The sequence below is a fragment of the Coturnix japonica genome, unplaced genomic scaffold (assembly GCF_054131305.1).
Source record: "Coturnix japonica strain WE unplaced genomic scaffold, WE-NBRP24 Scf061, whole genome shotgun sequence".
Classification (NCBI taxonomy): Eukaryota; Metazoa; Chordata; class Aves; order Galliformes; family Phasianidae; genus Coturnix; species Coturnix japonica.
Window position 1 is genome coordinate 229,413 of NW_028188964.1, and position 17,239 is coordinate 246,651.

Below are 17,239 nucleotides of genomic sequence, written 5' to 3' on the forward strand. Positions count from 1 at the left end.
TCAGGAAGCTGAGAACAGTCACTGTTGGTCTCCTCTGTTGGCCATTTCCATTAGCTCTGACATGGCTGCTCTTCCATCCCCCGGCAGAGCTCAGTGCACTCTCACAGAGGGCAGCCGCCCTTCCTTGTCTCCTCGCCCATCCATCCTAAAGACTCTGTATCCCCCTTGTGCTACAGTGCAGTTGTGGAAGCCATTCAGCTGTGCCCCTGTGGTCCAAACAGGAGCTCAGGCCTGCAGCTCTACCAAGATTTCGAGCTTCTTGTGTGTTGCTGTTTGCATTAGTGCAAAACCACACGTGTCAACATCCTCATTGGAAAGCATCCCTGGACATAGCTGGACTGGAGAGCTCATCTATGGTATCAGTGTGCAGAAGGTGGCACACAGGCATTAGAGCCATCGTGGGTCTTGGAGCTGATGTAGCAGCACGGACACACCATGGGCATGGCTTTCCTGAAGGCCCTGTGCCGCACTTGCAGCTGCATGTGAATTCACCAGACAGCCGGTGCTATCCCCTCTCTGGCCCTCAGCTGATGCCCAGGAAGGAGGTGTCTGTCAAAGGGACTTCCCACACGGTTTACAAGCACTGGCACACATCAGGAGCAGCCCAGGCACCTTGGGCATCACCCAGTGTCTGGGTGTGAGCAACCGCCTCCCTGCTGAAGGACCGAGGACTCAGAGCAGGAGCTCACATGCAGGCAACCCCTTGTGCACATCAGAACCCTGTTACTCCACGCTCAGCTCTATCTCCCCCGGTTCCTCATGGGCCAAATACTTCAGGCTCACAATCTTTCCCACGCTCCACTAAACACACTGGGTCCCCTTCCCTTCCCTTCCCTTCCCTTCCCTTCCCTTCCCTTCTTTTCCCTTCCATTCCCTTCCCTTCCCTTCCATTCCCTTCAGCTCCCTTTTCCACAGCACATTGCAAAGGAAGCCCTCCAAGGCCAAAATCGAGCCGGCCAGGTGCCCTGCCAGGCCAAAAGGCAGTGGGCCAGTCTAGGGGCTTAGGAAGGCAGAACAAGGGAGAGGTTAGGGTTAGTGTAGGGTTAGTGCAGGGTTAGGGTTAGGGGGGATGTTCAATGTGTACCGCAAAGGAATTTGATGCTAGGGCAGTATAGTCGGTAACTCTGTGTATATATTTGTATGCAGACCCGTGTGCATGTCATGTTTTGATTATAGTTTATTTCTATGTAGATGTTTATATTAAGTATGACGTCGTGATGTAGAAGAGCAAGAGCAAACATTAAATATTAAAAGGTTCATACTGCAGAAAAACAGATATCCCTGGTGGCCTAGTGCTTAGGATTCTCAGCTCTCACTGCCGCAGCAGTTGATGTTGGTGCAGCCCCTTCGCTGTGACTGCGGCGCTCTGTGAGGAAAAGGGGGGGATGGGAGTTAAAGGGGGAGGGGGACTGCTCACATTCCCTGTGAGCTCCCCCCCAACCCCATCCCATAACCCCTGTAAACCACCCCAACGCCATCCCATAACCCATCCCAACCCCAAACCCATCCCAACACCTCTATAACCCCCCCATCCCATCCCATCCCATCCCACCCCACCCCATTCCCTGTGACCCCCCCACTCCATCCCGTAACCCAGCCCAGCCCCCATCCCATCCCCACTGTAACTCCCCATAACCCCATCCCACAGCCCCCAACCCCCCACCTCGATCACATCCCATATCGCCCCCATCCCCAGGTCCCCCCTCACCCCATCCCATACATCCCCCCCATAACCACTGCCCCCACCCTCTCATCCAGATCCCCATCTAGACCCACAACCCCAACCTAATCCCCACCCCCTGGACTCCTCCCCACTCCATCCCTCACCGCCCCCCCCAAAATCCCTATTCCATGGCCCTGAAACCCCTCCCCATATCTTCACCCCCCGTCCCATGACCCCATTCCCCTTTCCCCCGCCATGACCCTATCCCATATCACCCCCACCCCTTGACCCCCAAAGACCCCATTCCAACCCCCACATGCCCAACCCCTGAGCACCCCACAGCCCCATCCCTACCCCTTACCCCCTCCCAGCCCCACATATCCCCTCCCTTGACCCCACTCCGTATCCGCCCTCCAAGCCTTTGCCCCCCCCCATCCCACTTACAACCCCCCCCCATCCCCCACCTGACCCCCAATTCCCCCCTCCAACTCACCCTGTTCCAGAGATGCTGCTAATAGTCCTGTAGGAGAATGATCTGGAGGGGGAGTAGGTGGGAACAGTTTAGAGGTGGGGGAGTCACAGGGACCCCCCCACAGCGCCATGGCCCACTCCCACCCCTGCCTCCCCCCATGAATCCAACCCTCCACCCCAGACCCCACAACATTTCTCCATCCCCAACAGTAATACCCCCCCATAGCAATCCCCGACCCCATAACCCCCCCACCTGGCAATGGGGGCAGCAGCTCCCCTGCTTACAACACCCCACTATCCCCTCCAGACCCCCCCTCAGCCCCCCCATCTCTACCACAACCCCCACACTGCCCCCCCCCCCACCCCCAGGCCCCTTCCCAACCCACCATGTCCCCCCCCCACCTGGCACTGGGGGCAGCATTTCCCCAACATCCGGTACCTCCCCAGCAGGTATTGCCCCATGGCCCGGCTGATCCGTTCCTGCCGTTCCCTTCTCTCTTCCAATTCTGACTGAAATTTCAGGACTAGCGTTTCACCCACTCTGCTATGGAAGGGGAAAAGGAAAAAAAAAAAAAGCTCTTTCTTCCCATGCTGTGCAGGCAGCCCAGCCTCCCCCCTTGCACTTGCCATACCTGAACATGGAAGGTCTGCGCGATCTCTCCGTCCACGTCATAAACAAACAGTCTGTCATGGTTTTGTAATTTTGTAATTTTGCTCTCAGTATTCCACATCATAACATCATGTAAAGTATGGATACTTCTATTGAATGTGCAGTCCACAGAAGAAGACTACATATCCCAGAGAACAACAGGAGTAACAATAAGTCACGGGACCAGGACGCTGTATAATCTCGTTCCCAGGCTGGAGTGCCCTCCTTCTTCTCTCGAACTTCTCGGAGAGTGGGGAGCATTCCAGCCGTGTCGCCTAGAGTTCACAGTGGGCCCCTCGGTTTTCGGGGACTCTCTCTCTTTGTTTCGTTCGATTTGTTAGCCTCAATTATATTATATTGTGTTATCTTGTATTTCGGTATCATATTTAGTAAAATAAGTTTTTCCTCCTTAGATTGTCGCTGTTTTATCCCACTCCCTTTTTCCCCCTCCTTTCCGGGCCCCGGGGGGGGGCCCACGGGGTGGCTTCCCCTGTCACGGGCATAGGTAAATCTAAGTAACCCGTGACACAGTCCCAGGAGAGTTTCTACTTTGTCCTCATCCACTCCCTCAAAGACAAGAGATGATGGTGGTCACACTTAGGCAGGCCGTGCCATAAAGAACACACTGAGGCCAAAGGTGGGAGCCCTTCCAACCCTCCCTGTGCTCAGGTAGGATTGGAGCACAAGGAGGGCGAACCTGAGTCAGGGCACATGGAGCAATTGCTCCCAGCTGCTCGGCCACAAAGAGCAGCAGAGGCCTTTGGAGACATGGAACCAGCCGAGGGATTCGGTGCCCTCAGGCAGGATGCCGTGCTCTGCAGCAGCCCACCACTGAAATTTGGGAACTCCCAACTGTATGGGGTCGTATGGGGCTCTGTTGGGTGTCTACCGTGTGGCTCTATGGTGCTCTATGAGCTCTTGTGTGGCTCTATGGGGTCTTACAGGGCTCTATGTGGCAGTTATGGGGCTCTGTTGGGTGTCTGTAGGGCCCTTATGGGGCCCTGTTGGGTGTCTGTGGGGCACCATGAGGCTCTTTGGTTCTCTATGAGCTTCTGGTGCAGCTCTATGGGGTTTTACGGAGCATTATGGGGCTCTGTGGGGTGTCTGTGGGGGCTCTATAGGGCTCTTCAGGGTGTCTGTGGGGGTCTATGGGGTCTTATGTTGCGGTTATGGTGTTCTGTTGGTTGTCTCTGGGGCTCTATAGGGGTTCAATGGGCTCTCAGGGGGCTCTATGGAAAAGCTTTTTCCTCGGGGGCCTCCAGAAGCAGCAGCAGGCAGAGACTTACCAAGATGGCAAAGTCTCTGGGGGCACTGCTGACATCCCCAGAGGGAGACACCGCCTTGGAGACATGCCACATGGTGAAAGCCGTGGGCCAGATGTTCTCCGGCAGCTGGATGACGGCGTGGCCCTGCGAACCTTGGAAAGCCCAGCAGTTGCCAACAGAAATATCAGGCTGAAATGAGAGAGATGCGTCCATCAGCGATGAGGCAAAGGGTCCCAGTGTTGTCACATCACTGGATGCTGGGGATCCGCTCCACATCGCACTGCTGGATCCCAAGGGTCCCCTTGGCACAGCACTGTGGGATCCAGATCACAAGGATCCCCCCCATGGCACCACCTCCAGGGCTCCCAATGATGGAGCACCTCAGGATCCCAGGGGGGACCCCCATAGCAGCCCCTCGCTGGATCCCATCCCTCCCCTTCCACACCACCTCCTTGCCCACTCCTTCCTCCTGACCCTTGCAGCCCAGGCCCAGCTGCTGTGGGTGCTGGGGGGCTCTGAGAAGCCCAACTGCTGTCCACTGCGGAGTCGGCGTTGCTCCACGCCGCCCTCTGGGGGTCCCGGGGGGGTCTTTGTCCCATCCCTGCCTCCTTCTGACACTGCTTGGCTTCCTTAGCCCAGCACCCAGCTCTGCCCCCTCCCTGCGCCTCTTCTTCCTCCTCTGCCTCGGAACCCCCCCCTCGCCCCACTTCACCCCCCATTTGGCCACCAGCCTCTTCCCCACGTTCTCTGACCCCCCCGAGCTTCTCCTGCCCCACTTAGAGCTGGCGGCCGGGGGAGGGGATGAAGGGCAGCGGGGCAGCTGTTGGCTCCGGGCTTTTGTGGTGGGGTTGGCAGCTCGGGGGGGTCCTCCCGGTGTTTTCTGCCGGGCTCTGGTGGCCTTATCTAAACACCTGGGGGGCAGCGGGAACCCCCCCGTCGAGTTGGTCGTAGCCGCCACCTCTTTGCTGCTGCGCTGCCCCCATTTCGCCCCCCAGATCTTAGAGGCCATGGGGGGGGGGCAGGGGGCTCTGGGCGCCTCTTTGAGGCAGGGGGTGCTCGGGGCACCGCCCCCCCCAAACGAGGCTGCCAGATGCGTCCCTTGACCCCACTCCATGGGTTCATGGAGTATGGGTCCCTTGACCCCACTCCGTATCCACCCTCCAAGCCTTTGCCCCCCCATCCACAACCCCCCATCCCACTCCCAACCCCCCACCACCTGACCCCCAATTCCCCCCTCCAACTAACCCCTTTCCAGAGATGCTGCTAATAGTCCTGTAGGAAAATCGTCTGGGGGGTGGGGAGGGGTGGGTACAGTTTAGGGGTGGGGGAGTCACAGGGAGCCCCCACAGCGCCATGGCCCACTCCCACCCCCACCTCCCCACCATGAACCCAACCCCCCACCTCAGACCCCACAACATTTCTCCATCCCCAACAGTAATACCCCCCCATAGCAATCCCCCACCCCATAACCCCCCCACCTGGCAATGGGGGCAGCAGCTCCCCTGCTTACAACACCCCACTATCCCCTGCAGACCCACCCCCAGCCCCCACATCTCTACCACAACCCCCACACTGCCCCCCCCCCCGGGCCCTTTCCCGACCCCCCATGGCCCCCCCCCACCTGGCACTGGGGGCAGCATTTCCCCAACATCCGGTACCTCCCCAGCAGGTATTGCCCCATGGCCCGGCTGATCCGTTCCTGCCGTTCCCTTCTCTCTTCCAATTCTGACTGAAATTTCAGGACTAGCATTTCACCCACTCTGCTATGGAAGGGGAAAAGGGAGGGGGAAATGAAAGGGGAAGCGAGGGAGAGCCTTCTAGCCCCACATGCCCCTATAACCCCTGGAGCCCCCCACAGCCCAGCATCAGCCCTCTAGCCCCTCCACAGTCATCTATAGTCTCCCCAGAGCCCCCGCTGTCCCATATAGCCCTAGACCACATCAAAAGTCCCAGACAACTCTCTAGAACCCCAGACCCCTCCTATGGCCACTAGGAAGCTCCCCATAGCCCCACATACACCTACATCTACCCCTGCACTCCCCCTAGCACCTTACAGCCCCATATCCTCCTAACAAACCCCGCACAGCCCTATAGCCCTCTACAGCCCAAACAGTGCTCCCTAGAGCCCCACAGCTCTCCCGATAACCCCCTCACACCTTTCTACATTCCCACTTCACCTACCTACATCCCCATATCCCCGTACAGCCACCGGCAGACCCCACATTCCCCTCACAGCCACCCATTTCCTCCTATCCCTCGGGATCCCCACACAGCCCACTACAACCCCATCTCCCCCACTGTTCACCCCTACATCCATCCCACTGCCCCCCACAGCCCCACATTACCCTAGGCCCTCCCTACAGCCCCATAGGACCTACAGCCCCCCCACGGCCACTCATTACCCCACAGCCCCCTCAACTCCCCCATCCCCCCCACTCCTCCCCCACTGCCCCCTACACCCACAGCCCACCTCAGCTTCCTCTCCCCGGCCCCGGCCCGGCCCCGTTCTCCCGCACACCTCCGGCGCCGCCGTCCTCAGCACCGCTCCCGTCGTGCCGCGGTTCCGTCTCGGTGCTGCCCGGACAGCTCCGGCGCGCAGCGGCTGCAGCGGCGCTGCCGTGCGGGGCGGCCCGGGCTGCGGCAGCGGCTTCAGCCGAACGAAGGGAGAGCCGGGAGGCCCCGAGACACAAGATGGCGGCCGCTCCCGCGCGCGGAGCTTCAGCCAATCGGAGCCGGCGGCGCTGCCGCTGACCAATGAGACGGTGACACGCGTCGGCGGCGCAGCCGCTGACCAATGAGAGGCCGGCACGGGCGGGATGAGCAGCTGAGCAACGATCCGTTAGCCCCTGCTGCTGCCATCTCCTCAGTGGGAGACCCCGTTCCTTCGTCGCTGGGTGGCAGCGATGTGGATGTGAGGACAGGCGGCTCCTCGGGCACGCTGGGCTCCACACGAGATGCTGCTGCCGCCATCTTGTCAGTGGGAGACCCCGCTTTTTCCCTTCTGGGTGGCAGCGATCCAGATGTGTTGTGGGAGGACTCCTCGGAAAGGCTGCTCTCGCCATGAGATGTTTCTGCTGCCATTTCCTTGGCTTGCTTCCCGCGCTCTCCCTGCTGCGGCAGTTGATGTTGCTGCAGCCCCTTCGCTGTGTCTGCTGCGCTCTGTGAGGAAAAGTTGGGGATGGGAGTTATAAGGGGAGGGGCACTGCTCACATTCCCTGTGAGCGCCCCCTCCCCCGACTCCATCCCATAACCCGTGTAAACCACCCCAAATGGCGGCCCCACTGCTGTGCCTGGGGGCAGGAGCACAGGAGAGGCCCCTTCCGTGGGGACAGAGCCCTGTCCCCTATCCCAGCACGCAGCCCCGAGCTGGGAGGGGTTACTGAGCTGAGTGCCAGGCGCAAAGCTGAGGGTAGTGAAGCTGTCTACATACCCAGGGATTTCAGAACCCAGTTGGGCATCCAGTAGCTGTTTTCCACGACTTTCTCAATTGCATGCTGTGTCAGCTGCAGAATTTCCTGGCAACAAACAGGGAATGGAGAGACAGCAGTGAGCACAAAGACAGGAGATGGGTGTGGCCCAGCCAGGGGGAACTCATGGCTCTGCACAGAGCACTAATGCCGGGGGCGGGGGCCACACGGATGGTAAGGAGCCCAGCGCCTGGACCAGCAATGGTGGAGCTGAGATGTTACTGCTGCAGGGCCTGGCACGGTGGTGTGGTGCCAGGCCAGCTATGCTGCGGGCGGATCCACCTCCATGGGTTCATCAGGAGGTGGATCCACCTCCATGGGCTCATCAGGACCAGCCAGGGGGAACTCATGGCTCTGCACAGAGCACCCTGATCCCAGCTTTACCGTGCAGACAGCACCAGCAGCAGCTCTCAGTGTGGGGAGCAAAGTAGCTCCAAGACACAGGGGAGGCTGAGCCTGAGAGCCAGGTGTGGGGCAGGCGGCCAGAGCACAGAGCTGTCCCTGTAAAGGGCTGGAAGGAAACAGGAGGGAGCATTATCATTACCTCTCTCTTCAGACCGTGGATCCCATTCTCCTCCAGGACATCAAACAATGATTCTACAATGAGCTCCTTCTTGACTGACAGCTGAGTACTTTTCAGGTTTGGTTCTGGCCAGACCAGTGAGTTCCTGAAGGCAAAGCAAAGCAGGTCTTGTTCAGCAATGTCCACCCCGCAGGTTGGAGTTCCAGTGCCACGAGGTGAAGGATTCCGGGGGGTTGTGCCCTTCTTTATCCCCCGGCCCCTTTTGTTCATTTGCTTTGCCAAGGGCTGCCTTCACCATATAGATGGGAAAGGCTGGAGCCCTGGGCACAAGGTGAAGGCGTGCATAGAGCACACAGCCAGCCGAGGCCAAGCTACAGAGCCAGGTGCATGGCAAGGAAGTGTTCTTACCCCAGAGACGGGAGCTCATGCACAGGTCCTGCTGACACCACGTGGAAGAAAAAAGCATTTGATGGGAGGAAGCACCAGGAGCACGGCCAGAGCTTCCAAAGGAGCTTCCCAGGGAGCCGCTGGCAGAATTTCCTGCTGCTTCCCAGCACTTTGCAGAGGACTGCTGCCCAAAGTTGGGCCCTTCAGCCCTCCACGTGCTGCAGAGCATCTGCTGCTTCTCCGTTTGCTCTCCCATCCCCTCCAGACTCCACAGTGTCACGGACGGGCCAAAGGCCCCTTCTTCCCATGTGCTGTTGCCTTCAGCCTGAGCTCCGTGCTGGGCACTGGGAAGATGCTGCCACACCAAAGCCCGTCCTGCTGCCAAGGCAGCCCCCAGCCTGGCTCAGGAGCCCACGGAGTCTCAGCAGCGATGGGCCCGTGGCCAAACTCCTCCTGTCCCCACGGAGGCTGAAGGGCAGAGCTTTGTCTTCTGCCGCACGCTGTGGCACTGACCTGCAGGACATTTCCCCAGGCTCCCAATATCCAGAGGAAGGCTCCAGCTGTGGGAGACATCAGTCAGGAGAGACCATTAGTTTGCCAGAGTGCTCGGAGCCCTGCAGCCCATTTCCCTGACAGCTTGCAGGCATCTGTGCCTCCAGGTGTGTTCTCCATTACAGCTCTAAGCCTTCCTTTGTGCCATAAATGTTCATGGACTCGTGGTCTCTTTTTTGGCCTCCCTCTGTGCATCAGGCCCTCAAAACCTCAGTGCTTCCAGTCCAGCCCTTTAGTACCTTGGCTCCAGGCCTACCCTTAAGCTTCAAGGACTTTAGGCTCTACAGGGCTGTTAAGGCCTCTCAGCCTCCTTTTTTTGGCTGTGTCCGACAGAACCACCACTGCCCTTGATGCTCTGTACCATAACCCCCACAGCTTAGCCCCGTAAGCTATGCACCATAAGCTTCTGCTTTGCCTACAAGCTATGGCCTCCAATGTTCCCCATGGGGCTCTACACAACATGGCCAGGGACAGAAATGGGGCTGTTTCTGCCCTTCTTATCACCCGGCCCCTCCCATCGTCTGTCAGGGGCAGTAACCCACAGGACCCATAGAGAACCAAAAGAACATCATAGAGAGTCATAGAGCCACATAAGAACGACAGGGAGCAATAGAGACCCACGGGGAGCCAACGGGAACAAATACAGACCCATATGGGGGCTATACTAACACACTCACACATGTACCTGCAGGGACCCATATTAGTGCATAGGGGAACATACTGCCCTGTAGCAACCAGCTGTGCCCCACAGCCAGTTACGATGATGTTCAGTCACCATGGATCAAGGTTCACGGCACTGTGGGATGGCCTGAGTGGCCAACTCACACTCTTGGCCACCCTCCATCTCCCGTGGCTCCCACACCAACCCCACAGCACCACCCACACTAAGCCCTGTCCCACAAATGCAGCTGCTGCCGCTCAACAATTCTTATTGGCTGAAAGCAGGAGAGTTGAGAGATCCAAAGGGGTTGTGAGATCAGAGGTTGGGGCTGGAAGGCAGAGCATCTGCAGCTTTCGTTCCTCACTGAGTCCTTTCTATTGGGAAAGGAGATGGAGGGAGGTGAGAAGATGGAGGGCAGGGATGTGGGGTAGGAACCCACCTTGATGCTGATGTCACGGCTCCGTGCCTGCAGCTTGTTACCTGGGACTCAGCCGTGTCAGCACGTTCCTCTGCCTCATCCAGCATGTGCTGTGCCCTGGGGAACTTGGCCAAGTTGGCCTGCTTGTCCTGTGGCTTAGCCCTGGTCCCCACCCCAGTCCCCCCCCCAAACACCCACCCAACTCATCCCCGCAGCTCCTCCCTCCCCCCAACCAGCCTCGAGGCGGGCAGAAAATCATCGACATCTCTTCATTGAATGATCAATCCCTAATTAAAACCCTCTGGTAGACATCAGAGTTTAGGGGTTTTTAGGGTTTATTAGGGTTTTTTATGGTTTTTAGGTTTTTTTAGGGGTTTTTAGGGTTTATTAGGGATTTTTAGGGGTTTCTAGGTGTTTTTAGGGGTTGCCGTGGATTTCGAATCGGTACACGCAGGTGTATTCCGCGTTCCCCCAGTTGCTCCACACATCCAGTTTAATCCTTTGGTAGGATTGAAGGGGCTTCTCCTGCCAATGCAAAGAGGAGAGGCTTCGTTATGGGCCGGAGGGGGACCAGTGCCCCATAGTGCCCCATAGCTCCCACTGTTCTCCCCATAGATCCCAAAGCATCCCATAGATCTCATAGTGCCCCATAGCTCCCACTGTTCACCCCACAGATATGGGTAAACCTAATACACAGTCAATGATTTCCTGGAATTCTGATCCATATTCAATAGTTGTTTAGCATGCAGACCCCTCTCTTGTTATCACCGATCTTATCAGTGTGGGAATCAAATGTTGTTTGTGCCTTTAGAACAAGAGAAGAATCTTTTCTTTCAAGGTCTCATTATATAAGTGAAGTAGTTTGTAGTTATTTCAAGGTCTCAGTATACAAGTGAAGCAGTAGCAGAGGAGAGGTTTTGTTATGGGCATGGGAAGAGCCCCGGCACAACAAGTGCTTCCAAAGGCTTGCAAAAGGGACCCCACGGGAGTCGGCCATGTTGGAGAGCAGAGGGTGGGCAGGAAAGCTCTTTCTTCCCATGCCGTGCAGGCAGCCCAGCCTCCCCCCTTGCACTTGCCATACCTGAACGTGGAAGCTCTGCGCAATATCTCCACCCACGTCATAAACATACAGTCCCAGGAGAGTTTCCCTTTCGTCCTCATCCACTCCCTCAAAGACAAGAGATGATGGCGGTCACACTTAGGCAGGCCGTGCCATAAAGAACACACTGAGGCCAAAGGTGGGAGCCCTTCCAACCCTCCCTGTGCTCTGGTAGGATTGGAGCACAACGGAGGGTGAACCTGAGTCAGGGCACGTGGAGCAATTGCTCCCAGCTGCTCGGCCACAAAGAGCAGCAGAGGCCTTTGGAGACATGGAACCAGCCGAGGGATTCAGTGCCCTCAGGCAGGATGCCGTGCTCTGCAGCAGCCCACCACTGAAATTTGGGAGCTCCCAACTGTATGGGGTCGTATGGGGCTCTGTTGGGTGTCTACCGTGTGGCTCTATGGTGCTCTATGAGCTCTTGTGTGGCTCTATGGGGTCTTACAGGGCTCTATGTGGCAGTTATGGGGCTCTGTTGGGTGTCTGTAGGGCCCTTATGGGGCCCTGTTGGGTGTCTATGGTGCGCCATGAGGCTCTTTGGATCTCTATGAGCTTCTTGTGCAGCTCTATGGGGTCTTATGGAGCATTATGGGGCTCTCTGGGGTGTCTGTGGGGGCTCTATAGGGCTTTTTGGGGTGTCTGTGGTGGTCTATGGGGTCTTATGTTTTGGTTATGGTGTTCTGTTGGTTGTCTCTGGGGCTCTATAGGATTTCAATGGGCTCTTATGGGGCTCTATGGCAAAGCTTTTTCCTCAGGGGCCTCCAGAAGCAGCAGCAGGCAGAGACTTACCAAGATGGCAAAGTCTCGGGGGCACTGCTGACACCCCCAGAGGGAGACACCGCCTTGGAGACGTGCCACAGGGCCACAGGCTGTGGGCCAGATGTTCTCCGGCAGCTGGATGACAACATGGCCCTGCGAACTTTGGAATGCCCAGCAGTTTCCAACAGAAATATCAGGCTGAAATGAGAGAGATGCGTCCATCAGCGGTGAGGCAAAGAGTCGCCAGAGCTAGATGCTGGGCAAGGAGCTTGCAGTTGTGCAATGGCCAAGTTGAGCACAGTGAGCACAAAGACAGGAGATGGGTGTGAGCAGGGAGTCCTACCCAAGAACTGCACTCCAGAGACACAGCAAAGATGGACTTTGGGCTCTGCCTGATCCCAGTATTGCCAGCCCTGTGTCTGCTGTAGAACAGCCTTGACAGGCAGTCAGATCGTGCCCTGAGCCAGCCAGGCTCTGCAGAGCTCCAGTTGCAGCTGGTCTGGAGAATGGCCCTTCCAGCTAAGAAGTCTGAAGCACAAGTCTCTTGGCAGGGGCCGCATCCAGCCTCCAAGCCAAGCCCAGTAGGCTTCTGGCTGGGGCCCAGCCAGGGGGAATTCATGGCTCTGTACAGAGCACCCTGATCCCAGCTTTACCGTGCAGCCAGCACCAGCAGCAGCTCTCAGTGTGGGGAGCAAAGTAGCTCCAAGCCACAGGGGAGGCTGAGCCTGAGAGCCAGGTGTGGGGCAGGCGGCCAGAGCACAGAGGTGTCCCTGTAAAGGGCTGGAAGGAAACAGGAGGAAGCATTATCATTACCTCTCTCTTCAGACCGTAGATCCCATTCTCCTCCAGGACATCAAACAATGATTCTACAATGAGCTCCTTCCTGACTGACAGCTGAGTACTTTTCAGGTTTGGTTCTGGCCAGACCAGTGAGTTCCTGAAGGCAAAGCAAAGCAGGTCTTGTTCAGCAATGTCCACCCCGCAGGTCAGAGTTTCAGTGCCACGAGGTGAAGGATTCCGGGGGGTTGTGCCCTTCCTTATCCCCCGGCCCCTTTTGTTCCTTTGCTTTGCCAAGGGCTGCCTTCACCATATAGATGGGAAAGGCTGGAGCCCTGGGCACAAGGTGAAGGCGTGCATGGAGCACACAGCCAGCCGAGGCCAAGCTACAGAGCCAGGTGCATGGCAAGGAAGTGTTCTTACCCCAGAGACAGGAGCTCATGCACAGGTCCTGCTGACACCACGTGGAAGAAAAAAGCATTTGATGGGAGGAAGCACCAGGAGCACGGCCAGAGCTTCCAAAGGAGCTTCCCAGGGAGCCGCTGGCAGAATTTCCTGCTGCTTCCCAGCACTTTGCAGAGGACCGCTGCCCAAAGTTGGGCCCTTCAGCCCTCCACGTGCTGCAGAGCATCTGCTGCTTCTCCGCTTGCTTTCCCATCCCTCCAGACGCCACAGTGTCACGGACGAGCCAAAGGCCCCTTCTTCCCATGTGCTGTTGCCTTCAGCCTGAGCTCCGTGCTGGGCACTGGGAAGATGCTGCCACACCAAAGCCCGTCCTGCTGCCAAGGCAGCCCCCAGCCTGGCTCAGGAGCCCACAGAGTCTCAGCAGCGATGGGCCCATGGCCAAACTCCCCCTGTCCCCATGGAGGCTGAAGGGCAGAGCTTTGTCTTCTGCCGCACGCTGTGGCACTGACCTGCAGGACATTTCCCCAGGCTCCCAATATCCAGAGGAAGGCTCCAGCTGTGGGAGATATCAGTCAGGAGAGACCATTAGTTTGCCAGAGTGCTCGGAGCCCTGCAGCCCATTTCCCTCCTCCCAACCCAGTGGGGACATGCTGTGTGGGACAGTCCCGCTCCTTGGCTGTGCTGGGATGGCTTTGGGTGGGGAACACTCACCAGAAAGGACCGCTAGAAGCAGGACGGGAGTCCCTCTTCCCCTCTCTTGAGCGACACGTTGCCTAAGGGAGAGATCAGATGGTGGTTATCACAGCCCAGCGTGGGGACACGGTCTCCTGGGATCCTTTTAGCAGACAGCTGCCACCGGGTTCCTCTGCCCAGCAGAGTTGTGAGTCCCAGGGGGCCCTTTAGCAAGAGCTGGCCAGTGCCACAGCACCCATGGGACGCATGAGAGTGAGGGGCTCTGCTGTGCTAAGGTGGGCAGCGGCCTGGCCCCGTTCTGGCCCTCCCGAGAGCAGGAACAGGGCTGTGCCCACGGAAAGGGAGTTTGGCTGCCTGACTGGAGAAAGCCCGGCAGCACACAGTGATTCTGGCTTCCCCTCCCCACATTCTGGGCCTGCTGCACCCACCTGCCCAGCTGGGCTGGCATTTTGGCTCCTTCACTCCTCGCACAGACACAGAGAACGGCTTGCTCTCCTCCCAGGAACACAAGCACCTCTCCACTCGCCTGCTCTGCACTCCTCGCGGGACTGCAGTGCTGCACAGTTCCCCATGGGGCTCTACACAACACAGCCAGGGACAGAAATGGGGCTGTTTCTGCCCTTCTTATCACCCGGCCCCTCCCACCGTCTGTCAGGGGCAGTAACCCACAGGAACCATAGAGAACCAAAAGAACATCATAGAGAGTCATAGAGCCACATAAGAACGACAGGGAGCAATAGAGACCCACGGGGAGCCAAGGGGAACAAATACAGACCCATATGGGACCTGAGGTCGCCGTCTTAACGGTTTCACGCCCTCTTGAACTCTCTCTTCAAAGTTCTTTTCAAATTTCCCCTACGGTACTTGTTGGCTATCGGTCTCATGCCGGTATTTAGCCTTAGATGGAGTTTACCGCCCGCTTTGGGCTGCATTCCCAAGCAACCCGACTCCGAGAAGCTATACTGACACACTCACACATGTACCTGCAGGGACCCATAGAAGTGCATAGGGGAACATACTGTCCTGTAGCAACCAACTGTGCCCCACAGCCAGTTACGATGATGTTCAGTCACCATGGATCAAGGTTCACGGCACTGTGGGATGGCCTGAGTGGCCAACTCACACTCTTGGCCACCCTCCATCTCCCGTGGCTCCCACACCAACCCCACAGCACCACCCACACTAAGCCCTGTCCCACAAATGCAGCTGCTGCCGCTCAACAATTCTTATTGGCTGAAAGCAGGAGAGTTGAGAGATCCAAAGGGCTTGTGAGATCAGAGGTTGGGGCTGGAAGGCAGAGCATCTGCAGCTTTCGTTCCTCACTGAGTCCTTTCTATTGGGAAAGGAGATGGAGGGAGGTGAGAAGATGGAGGGCAGGGATGTGGGGTAGGAACCCACCTTGATGCTGATGTCACGGCTCCGTGCCTGCAGCTTGTTACCCTGGGACTCAGCCATGTCAGCACGTTCCTCTGCCTCATCCAGCATGTGCTGTGCCCTGGGGAACTTGGCCAAGTTGGCCTGCTTGTCCTGTGGCTTAGCCCCGGTCACCACCCCGGTCTCCCCCCAAACACCCACCCAACTCATCCCCGCAGCTCCTCCCTCCCCCCAACCATCCTCGAGGTGGGCAGAAAGTTATCGACATCTCTTCATTGAATGATCAATCCCTAATTAAAATCCTCTAATAGACATCAGAGTTTAGGGGTTTTTAGGGTTTATTAGGGTTTTTAATGGTTTTTAGGTTTTTTTAGGGGTTTTTAGGGTTTATTAGAGCTTTTTAGGGGTTTTTAGGTATTTTTAGAGGTTTTTAGGCGTTGCCGTGGATTTCCACTCGGTACACGCAGGTGTATTCCGCGTACCCCCAGTTGCTCCACACATCCAGTTTAATCCTTTGGTAGGATTGAAGGGGCTTCTCCTGCCAATGCAAAGAGGAGAGGCTTTGTTATGGGCTCCATTAGGGGCCGGAGGGCTTATTAAGGGTTCATCAGGAGGTGGATCCACCTCCATGGGCTCCACGGAGGGGGTCACACGTCTGGTCCAGCCGTGACGGGAACGGGCTCTCTTGCCTGTCTGCCGCCTGATGGTCCTGGCAGGCCCCCTCCTCCTCCTCTTCGACCCTGCCGTCCCCAGCTACATCTTCCCACCTAAATCCTGGGAATCCTCCAGCCTCGCTCTCTTAGCTCCCCACATGGCTGTTAATGGCCAGAGCTCTCAGAGGTGAGTGCGTTGCGTGGGGCAGTAGTGACCAAGGTGACTGCTGTGACATGGCCAGGGTTCTAACATGGTGGCCGCACTGCTGGCACTGCTGGCACTGGCGTTCCACATGGCATGAGGAGGGGGCTGTAGGACAGGGCATGGCACGGGAGCCAGAAGACACTGGTCCTTGGGTTAAAATGGGAGGGGGGCTGCGCACATTCCCTTTGTGTCCCCGCCCCCCCCGACTCCATCCCATAACCCGTGTAAACCACCCCAACACCATCCCATAACCCATCCCAACCCCAAACCCATCCCATAACCTCTAGAACCCCTGCCGGCACATGCGGTCCCAGCCAGGCCAAAAGCCAGATGGCAAGGAAGGCCCGAAGGAGAAAGCCGTCTGGTCGGATGGTTGCGGGGTGCCTGCCAGGCCAAAGGCCGGCTTGGGGATCCCTGCCAGGCCAGAAGCCTGCAGGCCTGGGAAGCCCTGCGAGGCCAAGAGCCTGCCGCCGGCCGGCAAACACTGGAAGGCCAAAAGCTGACTGGCCAGCCTGGGGAGTCCTACCAGGCCAACATCCAGCCTGCCCGGGGCTCACTGCCAGGCAACAAAATGGCTGACTGACCTGCTGGGCCTGTGAGGCCAAAAGCCGGCCACGCAGTCGGGGGGGACCTTGCCAGGCCTGAAGCTGGTAATGCGGTTAGATGGGCACTGCCAGGCTAAAAGCCAGCTGTCTGCTCTGGGGGGCACTGCCAGCTCAAATGCCTGTAGGCCAGGGAAGCCCTGCTCTGCCAGAAGCAGCAGCAGGCAGAGACTTACCAAGATGGCAAAGTCACTGGGGGCACTGCTGACATCCCCAGAGGGAGACACCACCTTGGAGACATGCCACATGGTGAAAGCCATGGGCCAGATGTTCTGAGGCAGCTGGATGACGGCGTGGCCCTGCGAACCTTGGAAAGCCCAGCAGTTGCCAACTGGAAGGCACCAGAAGGCACTGCCTGTGCCCAGCGGGCACCCCTTCTCTCTGGCAGGCAAGAGGGCATAGAGAAGCCGGCCCTGAGCAAAGGGCCCTCGGCCTCCTTCATCCTCCTTCATCCTTGGGAGGGCTTATTATGGCTTCATCAGGAGGTGGATCTATTTCCATGGGCTCATCCAGAGGTGGATCCACCTCCATGGGCTCCATGGAGGGGGTCACATGGCTGGTCCAGGCGCGATGGCAATGGGCTCTCTTGCCTGTCTGCCGCCTGATGGTCATGGCG

At 57.8% G+C, this 17,239-nt stretch overlaps 1 protein-coding gene across 1 annotated transcript; it reads right to left on the reverse strand.

Moving 5' to 3' along the window:
* Nucleotides 1–11,459: 11,459 nt before the first annotated feature.
* On the reverse strand, nt 11,460–14,498 carry LOC146751791 (uncharacterized). Its single transcript, XM_085533481.1, has 4 exons — nt 14,218–14,498; nt 13,808–13,869; nt 12,728–13,652; nt 11,460–12,112 (listed from the first exon to the last, which is right to left on the reverse strand). The coding sequence occupies exons 1-3, from the start codon at nt 14,496–14,498 to the stop codon at nt 13,369–13,371; spliced, it is 627 nt and encodes a 208-aa protein (XP_085389607.1). The 3' UTR covers nt 11,460–12,112; nt 12,728–13,368.
* Between the last annotated feature and the right edge of the window lie 2,741 nt (nt 14,499–17,239).